At 30.5% G+C, this 13,818-nt stretch overlaps 1 protein-coding gene across 3 annotated transcripts in view; it reads right to left on the bottom strand.

Annotated features, from left to right (window-relative positions):
• Positions 1 to 13,818, bottom strand: part of LOC106467231 (akirin-2-like) — a 69,921-nt gene that overhangs the window by 19,107 nt on the left and 36,996 nt on the right. For all 3 annotated transcript variants that reach the window (XM_022395365.1, XM_022395366.1, XM_013927559.2), the window contains one exon: positions 7,773 to 8,054. In XM_022395365.1, coding sequence (XP_022251073.1) covers positions 7,773 to 8,054 — 282 coding nt within the window. The remainder of the gene's footprint in view (positions 1 to 7,772; positions 8,055 to 13,818) is intronic.

The raw sequence follows: 13,818 nt of genomic DNA, 5'->3' as shown, positions 1-13,818 counted from the left end.
GTTGACTCGTTATATGTCCTTCGACTTATTTATTCTCTTTCTATCTCTTAAGTTTTCATTTTAATATATAACTTAGTTCATTACATTTAGTGTATTCAAATTCACAGAAGCAATGGATGAAATTTCCTCAAAAATTCCCCTTTGCTTCACAACCCATGAAATGTATTTTTCATCACACAACCAAAATTCATTAAAGTGGTACTTTCCAGACATAATTTATTATGTGCATAAACCTGAGTAACATAAAGATGTTTTTGCTTCATCAAAGGCAACGAATGACAAATAAAAGACCCCCTTCTCGCCTAAATATTAATATTATATGCTAACCAATGAAAGACATTGCTTATGTGTAAATTGGCAGCATTATAGCAGAAAACCAATTAATATTTGAAATTTCAAACTCATTTTGGAAAATGTCACAACAGGAATATACTAATAGAAATAATGAAATAAAATTATATTCACTCGGTGGAAAGCTATCAGGAAGATTACATTCCCTCATGTAAAGTTGCATTTCTTCATGAATTTCTACATTTTTTGATTTAATCCATGCAATATATTCAAAAATTGAATTTAGATCACAGGGAGTGTTCCTGATAGCTTAAATAAGTTTTTATTCTTAAGAGATTGCAAATCAAATGACCTTGTTGAAATATCAAATAAAAATGGAAAAAGTATTTTTATTGTTTTCGGGAATTTTACCAGGACTTATTTAAAGAATATCAGCCTTTACTCATGTTAATCTTTAAGACCAATTAATATATCAAGCAGAGGACACTGTTGTATCAGACTTTCAAGGTGAAGGCTACTGTGCAAATATTTACAATATATTGAAAACAGAGGTTAACAATTGAAGACTGGTGATGAATGAAATGCCCTTTTTAAATTAAAACATGGGCTTAAAAATAGTAATAAAACCCCAAATTACATAAATCAAGGACATTATTTTATAGTTTGTCTTATTTTAATTTCCTCAACAAACAATGAAGAAAGTATAACTGAACAGTTGGACAGTGCTGAAACATGTTAACCTAAAGGTGAAACTTAATCATTTATAACACCATCATCAGAAGAATCACTGTCTGTATCAGTTTCTGATAGTTCAACCACTGACACATCCACCTTATTAGATTACTACTACTTTCGCTTATACTTGACCCCTTCAGGTCAGCATTTGACATCCAATAACCACCTCAACACAGCACTTTGTGCATCCAAATAATCTATGTCATAATCACTCATGTTTACACAAATCAAGTTAATTAAAGTATCAGGCTTTAGCCTACCCTACCAATCTGTTTTCACTCTTATCATAACTGAAAAACTATATTTGGCTTCAGCAGTGTAAACTGGTAACACCATCACAATTTCAAAGGCACAAATGTTTGGAAGGTCCTCAGACTTTGCTTTAATACTGAACAACAGGACAATGACAGCAACAATGAACATTTGAAACGTGTATGTTCAGTAACAAACATTTAATTCTTGAACGTTTCGGAATACACATATTCCATCTTCAACAAGCTGTATTGAACATGGTAAATTATTAGGTACAGACATTTTATCAAGTTTAAACATTCTATAAAAAGTAATTAAAATATAAAATAAAAGTATGAAATAAATTAAAAGACAATCAAATAAACAGAGAATAGAAGAATGCAACAATATTATACAAGTATTTAGAACAGACTTAATTGTAGTGAAGTTTTGTTATTACTTAAAGTTGGGAGTTCATTTATAATAAATAAACTTTCTTTAATTAAAAGTTCAATGTTTGATGATCCAGATGAGATGACTTTGAAATTCGTAATCAAGACAGAGTGGTCAGTGTTTTCACTATGTGTGTGCAGATTGTAGAGTCTGGTGGATTTGATAGTTTTTTATCAGTTCTGCTTAATACTCCCATATGTTTGCAGGCTCACAGGTGTAACTGGCATACAGTTTTGCCAATGTAAGTGGCATTACAGCCACCATGTGTATTTATATACGATCCTGGAATGCATAGGGGTAGGTAATAGGTCTTTAGATCGGAATAGATTTTGCATTTTGAAAGATGATTTAAATATCATTTGTAGCTGAACTTGTGGATAAAATGTTTTAATTATTATTAAAATTTGTTATTTCAGTATGAAACTGTGCTTATCTAAAAAAAAGGAATGATCAATCTTAATGGGTATTTATCAACAATATATGTTTTTTGGGGGGGTTCAAATTTGTGAGAAAGGAACTTGCGTGTTAGGGCTTGAATAAAATGCATAGGATAGCCATTGTTTATAAAGATGTTCTGTAAGGTGGTGATTTCGGTAAGAGGAGAGAAATAGTTAGAACAATGTTAGTTGTTCTATTGAGAAGGCTCAGAATAAAACTGTCGAATCAATTATGTAAGCCTGTATATGTTTCTTTATGATAAATGGATTTTGTGAAGTAGTTATCTAATCTGTTGATTTGGATATCAATTTACCTTTTTTTTTTCAGTTTCACAAGTAAAATTAATGTTAGGGTGTTTCAAATTTAAATAATCTAAAAACTGTTTGATGTGAATATAGCTTCGAAAGAGTAAAAACGAATCATCAACATACCTTCTATATTAAGCCAGTTTGTATTCAATGGGACAGGAATGCTCATAGTGACAAAGAAATATGTTAGCAGGAGTCCACACTAGAGGTGATCCCATTGCCACGGCATCTATTTGGTCATACAGCTGACCTTTAAAGGCAGTGATTATTCTTGAGGGCAAGTTTAAGTAATTTTTTGAATTGTTGGCGATTAAAGCTTGTATATGTTTTGTTTTTGTACACAAAAAGTTTTTTTAAGACTATTTGTATAGTTTCTTCAAGTGGAATGTTTGTGAATAAAGATTCAATGTCAAAACTAGCAAGTATATATTGATTGGCATTATTAATTTTGGAACTTTCTTGGGTAAAGGAAAAGAAATCTTTAACTGTAAATTCATGGAAGTGAGTGAATTTAGAATAAGAACAAAGAATTTATACCATCCTTTTATTCTGTATTTTAATTACTTTTTATAGAATGTTTAAACTTTATAAAATGTCTGTACCTAATAATTTACCATGTTCATTGGTTGACTTTTGTTTTTTAATGTCAAAAACGTTGACTTTTCTTTTTTTAACATTAGAATTAGATGGCATTCCATTTTCAATATTAACATTAGGCCTGTGCACTGGCATGTCAGTGTCAGTATTGGGCCTGACGTCAGCCACGTCTCTTCATGTACTTTTAACAGCTGCAAAGCAACATCTTAAAAGATTCATCGATGATGTTATAATCAAAATCCACACTGATTGTCCAAGTTATCTTCTCATACATTCAAGGTCAGGCCTAAATTATTTCCAACAGTATCTGTGTAGGGACATTTTTGTTGATTACTTTCAATATTTCAATTACTTTCAATATTAACATTAGGCCTGTGCACTGGCATGTCAGTGTCAGTATTGGGCCTGACGTCAGCCACGTCTCTTCATGTACTTTTAACAGCTGCAAAGCAACATCTTAAAAGATTCATCGATGATGTTATAATCAAAATCCACACTGATTGTCCAAGTTATCTTCTCATACATTCAAGGTCAGGCCTAAATTATTTCCAACAGTATCTGTGTAGGGACATTTTTGTTGATTACTTTCGAGTGAATAATTATTAAGTTAGGTTATATAGTACTGTTTCTAGATGGCACTGTGTGGTGCCCAATCATATTTGAATACAGTGTCATCTTCAGGAAATTTTCATACGATAGAAAGTAAACTAAATTATGGAAAACATGAACCTAATTTTACTTGGATTTACTGTTCATAACTTGAAAAAAAAAATTCATAATTAACTTGTTGTTTTTTTGTTACAAGTTGGTAAATTATCAACTAATGTAATTTAACTTATAAATCAAATAATACTCTATCAGTTAATTCCTTGAAAAAGATGCACACTGTGATACTGGATCAATGATTTATTTTAGAGGTATGCATGGTTTTTATTTTTTCATCTCCGTGTGGATTGTTTACATTTAAACTTTTATGATGTAGACCTATGTATCATTTTAGTCCATCATATGGATTAGGGATAAATATTAAGTTATTAGATAGCCTGTGAAAATCTTTTATGGACTTATTAGTATCCGAAATAAACACACTGGAAGCACGTTATGAGGCAAGTCAAATGACTTGCATTGGTAATAACTAAAAGAATATGGATGGACCATGCATTCACAAATGGAAAAGTCAACTAAAAAGATGAAATTCCACAAGCAAAGTTAAATTCCTCAGGAATGTAATATTTCAATTCTTGGAATAGCTTCAAGGACAAAGGCATTAGACACAAGGCAAATTGGAAATATACTATAAATATACTACACGCAACTTCTGTAATGAACTCACAACCTATTTAATTTTTTCTGACAAAAATATTTCTACTTGATGAAGGATTTAATCACAAAATAAAGTGCAAAACAAATGCATCACCCTGGAAAAATAATCAATAAATTAATTAATATATAAATAAAAACAATTTGTTTGCCCATGCACAACCAACCTGAAAAATCTTATTCTTTAAACTTGTTTTCAAATTTTTTGCTGACAAACTGAAATGTTTATACTCTATGATTCTTTGAATAACAGAGATAAAAACAAACTAAAAAAAAGACCTACAGTTAAAATAATTAAAAAAGTACTGATTGAAAACTTTTCTTTGAATATTGAAGTTTGTTTTTTGTGTAAAAATAAACATTATGTAAGAATGAAACTACTGAATAAAGTTTTTGCAACACAATATCAAATGAATGTTATGTAAACCTCAACTTACTAGTTCACTATTAAGCAAGTAATAAAAAACATTTTGTAAATGTAAATTATATAGGGATGGTAGTGGCAAAAAGAATGCAAACAAGAATATACAGATGATACATAAATCATTCCAACATGACTTTCAATATTAACATTTAATATTATATCATAAAATGCACCAGTACAAAATCATTACAAGGGTGGGTCAAATTGACTGACCTCAAAGCAAGAGTCTGTGATGATCAAGACATGTTTTGACTCAACTTAGTCTTAGGCTCTTAGTTACACTACATTGATACCTACCCTGAGATAACCATAAAATCATGATAAATAAACAGCATACCAACAGTCATGAAAATATATCTTCCAACTACAGTAATATTAAAGTATGCATTTTACAGTGTAACATTAAATTTTTAAATTGAAAGTCATGTAGGGATGATCTATGTATATCTGTATCATCCTTATGTTCTTGTTTGTATTTTTTTTTTTTTGTCTATGCCATCCCTTTTATTACTTGTTTTGCAACATTTTTTCTTGACTGAAAATGTATTCTATGAATGTGTGTAATATAATTTAATATTATGTGTACTGATTTTTTTTACTCCTTCATTTCATACATAATATAGGGGTTAGCTCCCTAAAAATACCAATTGTTTTGTGTACATAGCATTGAGTATTCTATATGTTCATCTATTATTGGCTGGTAATTCCTGTTTCACCTTGTATTTAAGCTTTTTAAAGGAACAGCAGATTCTGAAAAAAAAAGCTAACTTCAAGGGGTAATTATAACATAGTTTACACTAGAATTTTTTTTTATTACTACTAGTTTTTATAACTAAGTGATGACAACACTCACTACCCAGAAACACAGAGTGGATTTTGGTTTAAACTGACATTAGTGATAATGTAGTTGTAGTTATAAATTTAAAGCATGTTTATTGATTTTTCTTTTCTAAAAAAATGGAAATATCCTCCAAAAAAGAAAAGAAAAAGGGTAGCTGCAAATAGTAGGTAAACTCATGCCACTTGTACAACCACTTGGAACTTCTTTTATTTTCATTTCAACAAATACAAGTAGAACAGATAGCTTGAAAAACTGCTTTTATTATTATTATACTCTGTTCACAAGTTTCCTCAACACCGGAGGTGTTTTATGCCTCCATAAAATATTACAAATTTCAAAAATATTTTGTGTAATGCTGTTTGTTATTTTATCTGTTATCCTAAAATAAACTGTGGATACTACTTAAAGCCAAAAAAAAAAAGACAGCTTTGTTACACAGTCACTATCAATGGCAGCAGATTAAGAGCCAAGCCATTATTATAAAAACTAGTTGGTAATTTGTATCTATTAATAAAAACAATTTTTAACTAATTAGGTTTGTATGATCATATAGGCTACTAAACAAAACAACAAGAGATATCCAGTTGCCATAATCTTACCATAAATATCCAATCAAATTCTTACTTTTGCTTCTGTTGCTCTGAGATTTAAAAAGTAAACAATGTAAATCTACTGGCATCATCAGCTGCTATAGTGAAAAGCAAAAGTATCTAAAATATTTGGATGAGCAGAATCTTAAAGAAAGAGGAATGAAACCTGAAAAAACATTAATGTTTAATGAGATAAAAAGAAGCACTAATGCATACAACAGGATAATGATGAATTACAGATAAGGAAATTCACTTGGATAGCAATAAAATGTCTCCCATTAAAATTTTATCATTAAAAATATACTCTGGTCATGTGACCTCTCTGTTGCATACTGTATATATATTCCTGTGTCCATGTAAACTACTGTTACCTGATTTTGTCGAAATGTTGTACATTTATAATAAAGTTTTCCTCATTACCCATTCAAACCGTCTCCAAACTTTTATCTTCTAAAAAGTGGATTCCTCATCATCAAATATATTTAATAAGTTTCCATGCCACAAAATAAAAAATGGAAGTAGTCGAACATGTCCAGTGTATGCACCAATACACTATACTTTATAAATACATATGTAATAAATCTGTTTTTTTGTTACAGGTCAAACTGAAGATTTCTTTATTCTTCAGAATTTTGGGTTTCTACTGATGATTATTTTCCATATTTATTTGTAGGAGCAAAATGGATTTATATGAAAATCTATATAAATTCACAGCATTACTGTTATTTCAAGCACTTTGAAATGCAATATAGTGGTATTGAAAGTTGTTAACAGGATAGTAATAATAGATGAACTCTACTTCAACAATGAATAGCTAAACTGTTGCATCCACAGAGAGGATTCTTCATACAAGTTCAAAAAGAATAAAGAAATCAAATTATGATATAATAAAAACTAACAGTTATAGCTGAGTAGTCTACCCCAACCTCTTACTAAAAGAGAACAATGTTAATCATGTTTGGATTTGAGATAAGAAATCATGAGTGAAACTATGAAAGCCATATCTACCTGTATGCTATCAAAAACTCAAGATATCAAGTTAGCATTCACTTGCACACTCAGCTGCTTATTATCAATGGATATTTATGGTAAAATGAATTCTGAAGTTTATATGCTTGTTGCACTACAACTTATGGTTGTCAGCATATTCAAATTCATTACCCAGATACTCAAAAAAGAGACAATCAAACACCACATACAGAAACTGGATAGTACACAGGTGTGTGTGTGTGCATTATGACTTAACATACAAAGTCTGTTATGTTGGCAAAAGACAAACTACACTGACAGTATACATAATAATAAACTTTTAAGAAGTACAAGTTTTCAAGTCAAGATAATGGACTATGTTAGGGCATGGTTTCAATATTTAAATATAATGCTACACATTTACAGATATGATTAACAATTTCTAAGTTACAGCTTTCAGTGTCAAAATTTAAAACATGTTTATCACAAAAATAGATTAAACATTCTGATTAAAAATCACTCATTTATTTGTGGATTCACTCAAAAATACAAATTTACATATGTACATACAGTACCTGCTAATTTAGTATTCAAGACATGGTCATATTCTTCCTTGATCTGTGTTTCTCGCTCTTTCAACATGCGCTCACAGATAAGTCCAACTTGACGGAAGGTGAAAAGGGGTTGGTCCTTACGGGTGGCAGACTGTAGACCCTGGCCTTGAGATCCAACAGATGGAGATGTGCCTATTGAAACTAAAGGATAGTCTGGAGTTTGGTTTCCTGACAGGAAAAAGTGCATCTGTTTATGACGCTGTAAACGTCGCATTTCTTCACGAATATTTGCTGCAATCTGACCTGTTAATGTGAAGACAATATTTTACATGTTCCTGTAATATTAAATACAATTTAATTAACTTCCTTGAGTAGTGATTACTCAAAACTATGATTAAATCAATTTTGACAAAAATAATCAACTAACTGAAATTAGTGTTTCCAATCATTACTGTTTTTGATTATTTTAACAATTGATTAAACTTGTGTATACAGGAGGAGTCAGTTTTACTAACTTTGCAAATATGAAGCTATACATACAATTCTGAATGTGCTAAGTTTATTTTCATAAAATTTTACAAGCTTTTAATAAGTATTATAAATATCCTATACTCACACACACACATACACACACACACAAAATTAATAAAGTATTTTTTACAAAAGATTTGTCTGTGAACTTAGAAAGCCTTTACTAAGTCAGTTTGAGTGAAATATGATTTTCATACTAAGAACAGAAATATTTCTTTTCATGTTACAGTTGTCATATTTCATTTGCATAACTGTTAGAACCTCCTAAATGAGTAAAAATAAAAGTTATTTTTTGGTAAAACTTTAAATTTTATTATCTTCTCTATCCTAGTATGAACTACAGCATAATCATCTATATCAAAAGTTGAAAAATAAGAAATAACATCAAAAATACAGTTTTTAATCTTGCATGACAGCAGATTGTAACAGACAATTACAATTATTTACCCTGAACATCCTACAGCTCCTAACAGTTTCACATATACTTTCATTTAATTTTATTGTTTTATTGCTCTTTGAACTGTGTTTAACTAGTGTAACAAAACAATAAATAACCTGCTGAGAGCTTAGGTAAAGCTAGGGTAAACAAACAATTGAGTTACTTTAGCAGTTATGTCAGCAAAAGCAAATTGTGAGAAATTTTTTACTTAATTCTTTTTCAGTTTTCTTATCTAACCTATTAAGTTTCTAGTTTTTGCATTATACTTTTGTTGATTTTTTTCCCTATTATGATCTTAATCCCAACTAGTTTGGAGTCCAGCAGTAATTTTTAAGCTAAGAATTTTTACACCCAAGTGGCTGGCCCAGTAAGCCACCATAGTGGACGAGCATGTTCGGTGATGGGAATTCAAACTTGCAAAACTCAGGTTGTAAGCCAAGTGCCCTAACCAACAAGCCATGCCTGGTCCTGTTAAAAATACATATATAAATAAATAAATAAGATACATAAAAACCAATAACTTTAACATTTACTTTAGCCTGCAGACCTTTTGTACTCTGGTACATGGCTTAGTGTTTTTTCTCAATATTCTGTAGAAAAAAAACAATTCATGAAGCTTTGAAATATGCAATTTTAGAACATAAAAATCATATCAGACACCAGAATAGAACATCTCAAAACAATTATAATTCATCTGGCTTTCTAACTGGCCTAGAAATAGGTTAAAACTTTAATTTGTGTTTGGAGCAATATCTTTAGTATAAACACAGTAAGCTCTAAAGGCAAAATATTGGTGTTTACTTTTCTGTTTGAGGTAGATTAGAATTTGCTCTTTCTATTGGTTATAAAGTGTCCAATAACAATGTCAGAAAGGAGTATGGAAATTTCTTAAAACACAGAGAATATGGGAGCGGCATGTCAATGTGGGTTGAACAAATAGTTATCTCAGTAAAGCATGAAGAGGTTAATATTTTATATTCTGACTTGTCAATATCTATAGTTTGTGCTTCTAAATAGCTAAATAATCTAAAAGCCTTATAAACAAAGAGAAAAAAATCTACAAATGAGAAGTCAGACCACCTCTGAACATATACTGATCTTGCAATAGATCAATGTGTTTCATTTTCTCTAGATCTGGAAACAATGAAGAAATTAAAATTAAAACTTGAATTATGGTTGGATAAAATACTGTAACAGAATAATAGTAATGCTTATGTCATATTGCTGTGTAAAAACTAACTTAAAAGTTAAAATTTTATATCTCGCAAAGTTTCAAAAATATACTGGAAATATTTTCAACTGGCACACCACACAAACATAAAATTTGTTACTGTACAGCCTATTATATGATTAAGAACAAAAATGGTTAAAAATATTCAGTATGTATACCAACAGAACAGGATAACATCCAGATAATTAGATGTAAAATTTTCATCAGTTTAATACCTTACAGGTAAACAACAACCAGCAACAGTCAAACTTCATCTGCATTTATATGAAAAGACAATATAATTTTAATAAACATTCCAGCCTTGTATGATTAAATTTTATTCTTCTTATTTTTAATAGGCTTAGGAGAAAGCAGCTTCACAAAATGAAAACACTCCAAACTTGTTTCAATAGCTACTTGGTATGCATGACAGTTGATCTTGTGCTTCTTCAAACAAAATCAGTTTACTAAAATACCTTGTAATATACCAACTGATGTTAGGAAAGCTTCACAAAACCACTCACTACTATTTTTTGGTTCCACAAGCAGAAGGAAAAGGAAAACAGGCCACAGATATGCAAAGTAGCAGAAAAGACTGTGATTAAGAGAAGTTCAAGAATATTTCTTTTACTCAGCTCTGAACATTAGAGATTCTAATTCTTTTTTTTTTAACTGAAGCTATTTCATGAATTAAATATTAGAAACTCTATGTTTGTAAAATTCACAAGTTTTTACTGGTTGTACATAGTAAAACATTTGTTTATTTTATTCACAACATTTCATCAGGTGGTAGGTATACAAGAACTGAGACTAACATAATTTAATTTAAAAAATAATCATGTAATAATCTAAAACCATAGTAATCTACAAGCATACAAATAACCAACTACAAACAATAAAGTAATCTATCAATGAACTGTCAAATGTAGGTATAATAAATAAGCCTGAGTGTAAGTACTGAAATTTGTTCTATATACAAGAAAGAAGGGAATTAAAATAGATATATAAATGAACACCTTTGTATTTGTTAAGAAAAGGGTTATATGTTTTTAATAAACAGGCTTCTTTTACTTTTCTCCTATTAGTCCTCTCTACTGAGTATTTTTGCCTGAGAAAAATCAAAGAATGATTGTTCCTGGGCATGTGTTCGAAAATATGAGATGGGGATTTTAAATGTTCCCACAAATGACAAGAAAGTTGTCTGTTTGTCTCACAAATATCACAGCTTTTGCAATATGTACATTCAATTGCATTATTATCCATATACTTTTTGGATAGCAGTTGACCTAGCCTTTTTTCCAGTAAAAATGTAAATTGTACTTTAATGTCAATTTTACACTCTCTGACTGTTTTTACTCAGACTTTCTGATAGCATGAAGGAAGTTTGGGGTGAACAATAAAACACAAGAAACAGGAGAATCATTTATGTTAATTTGTGGCTATTTTCAAAAGAAGCAGTTACTTTATTATCAACAGTGGGAGGTAAATTGTTTTGTATGTAAAACTGAAATGTAATGTTGTCGTTTTCTTTTTTGAAACAACTGAAGTTGGAACTTATGATTTTATTGTATGGATAGCACTGTTTAATACACCTAGCTTTTTACATTGGTCATGAAGAGAATTCCATGGAACATAAAAGTCCAATGTGAGTATCCTTACAAAATAAGGAGGTTTGGAAGCCTACGTTTGTCTTCTTAACAAGAACACTTAGAAATGACGATTTTCATCAACAACTTTTTCCATCATGAATTTTACATTTGGATGTATCTGATTTAGATGAAAGAAAAACTATGAATAATGTTAAGGTTATTGAAGGCTGAAAAAATGTCATCAACATATTGAAAGCAAATAAAGTGGTTTATAAAGTGAATTTGAGATAGCAGTGTCTTCAATTCTTATCACAGATGTATTGGAAAGTACTGGGGCTATAGGATTTCTTATACGTAGGCCATCAATTTGAATATAATTCACACCTTCAAACTAGAAAGAGGAAAGAAGAAAATTTTCTTATAGTGTTGATGTTTAGGCAAAAACAAGGATTAGAATCATTTTGGTGTCATTCCAAAGCAGCACTCATTGCTTCAAGAATGGAGACTTGAGGGATCAGATTTTTTACATCAAATGCAACTAACTGAACAAAGTGACTAACTTGTCAGAGTTTCTTTTATAAACATTTCAGAATGTTTTATGAAGGAGGAAGTATGAGAAACATACTTAAAAAACATTCAAGTGATAAATTTTCCTAGGTTATAATTTTAAGCTTGGTATGCTTAAAAAAATAGGACATAAGGGGGAAAACAGGTTTGTGAATTTGGGGGAAACCATAAATTTGAGAAGTATGAGAATCTGAGAGATGAAGAAATTGAATAGTTGATACATACCAGTATAAAGTTGAGAAGTTCTTTCTAACTGTAAAATAAATTGTAAAAGTTAGTTTCCATTTTTGGAAATGAGGTGAATCACTGAAGAGTGTGTGCTGGTATACTATCCGATACATGATAACAACAGCCTTACATTTGTCAGATTTCAGTAAAATCATACTTTCATCACTTTTAGTGCTTTATGTTCCTTTGGAGAAAGGTTTGATTTTAGCAGTCTAAGTTTGTCCAGATAGATGAACAAAAAACATGAAGAACGAGTAAAATTTGACTATTTCTTGAATTTTGGGAAAAGACAGAATGGGTAACTGTAGGTTTCATGGGAGGGTGCTTTGGTTATTTAATGAATGATCTTGATTATTTGTAGCTTTAATGAATGATGTTGGAAGAATTTGTAATGGGTTTTTGAATTTGAAGTAATATGAGAAGAGGTGGGTTTATTTGATGAACAAATAAATAAATGATCAGTACTAAAGCAAATATGCTCTATATTCTATAATCTTGCTCAATGATGGAGACCAATTATTGCTTAATACATAAAAACAAATAGTAAAAGATGTCAAAGAGTCTAAAGAAACAACACCCAGTGATAAGTTAAAGGAAAATATTATTCGTATTTTCATTTAGTATCATTCCTGTAGTTGAATTCCAAGATTGGTTGTTAGTGATCCTACACTTAGTACAAAATGTTACCCAATTTGTTAAAAATGTATCTGAAGAATGGCAATATGATCCTCTTCATTAGTTCTTAAGTCTAAGCTTGTTTGCAGCAAAATTTGTAACTATGGCATAGTGGCCCATAGAATGGGTCTGAGTTTTTTTTTTTTTCAAGTACAAACTTTTAGCTTATAGCTCCATCATCTCTTGCCCGATTTGAGAACTAAATGCAGATTTGGACTCAGGAGGTTGATGTATCTGACTATGACCAAGATCTCATAGATTAATTTACTCTAATCCTACCTAAAATAATTTCCAGTGCTACAGCTATTGAGGATTCTATCTTATTGTAGCTCATAGCTCTGTCATCTCCTTATTAACAATTTCAACTTTACTCTGATACTGAAGCAACGGGAAATTTTGAGGAAATTTCATCCATTGCTTTTATGAATTTGAATAATATAAAAGTAATTAAGTAAGGTATGATTAAAAATGAAGACTTTAAAAGTTAAAAGAGAGTAAACAAGTTGAAGGACATATAAAAAAGAAAGGGGACAAGGAGACGCCTGTGTGTTACAAAAATAAGCCTTGAGAGATAAGTAATCAAGAACGAGGTTAGAGCTTCAGTAAGTAATAGCACAGCACATGCATAAGCTATAGAAACAAGCGTAGGAGTTTAGTGACCGAAGGTCACAGTAGAGTCAGTTAACAACCTCTTTAGTCATCACTGTTGTATCATGTTTTGCACACGAATGCCAACGTACAAGGCCAAGAAAGAGGATGTTGGCCTCGATTCTTTAGCACTGTAGAAGCTACAGAAAAGTTTATATTTTATGAATCAGCCCGGCACTT

This window comes from Limulus polyphemus, unplaced genomic scaffold, assembly GCF_000517525.1.
Source record: "Limulus polyphemus unplaced genomic scaffold, Limulus_polyphemus-2.1.2 Scaffold2536, whole genome shotgun sequence".
Lineage (NCBI taxonomy): Eukaryota > Metazoa > Arthropoda > Merostomata > Xiphosura > Limulidae > Limulus > Limulus polyphemus.
The sequence above is the reverse complement of the archived record's forward strand: the minus strand, read 5'-3'. Positions and strand labels throughout refer to the sequence as shown.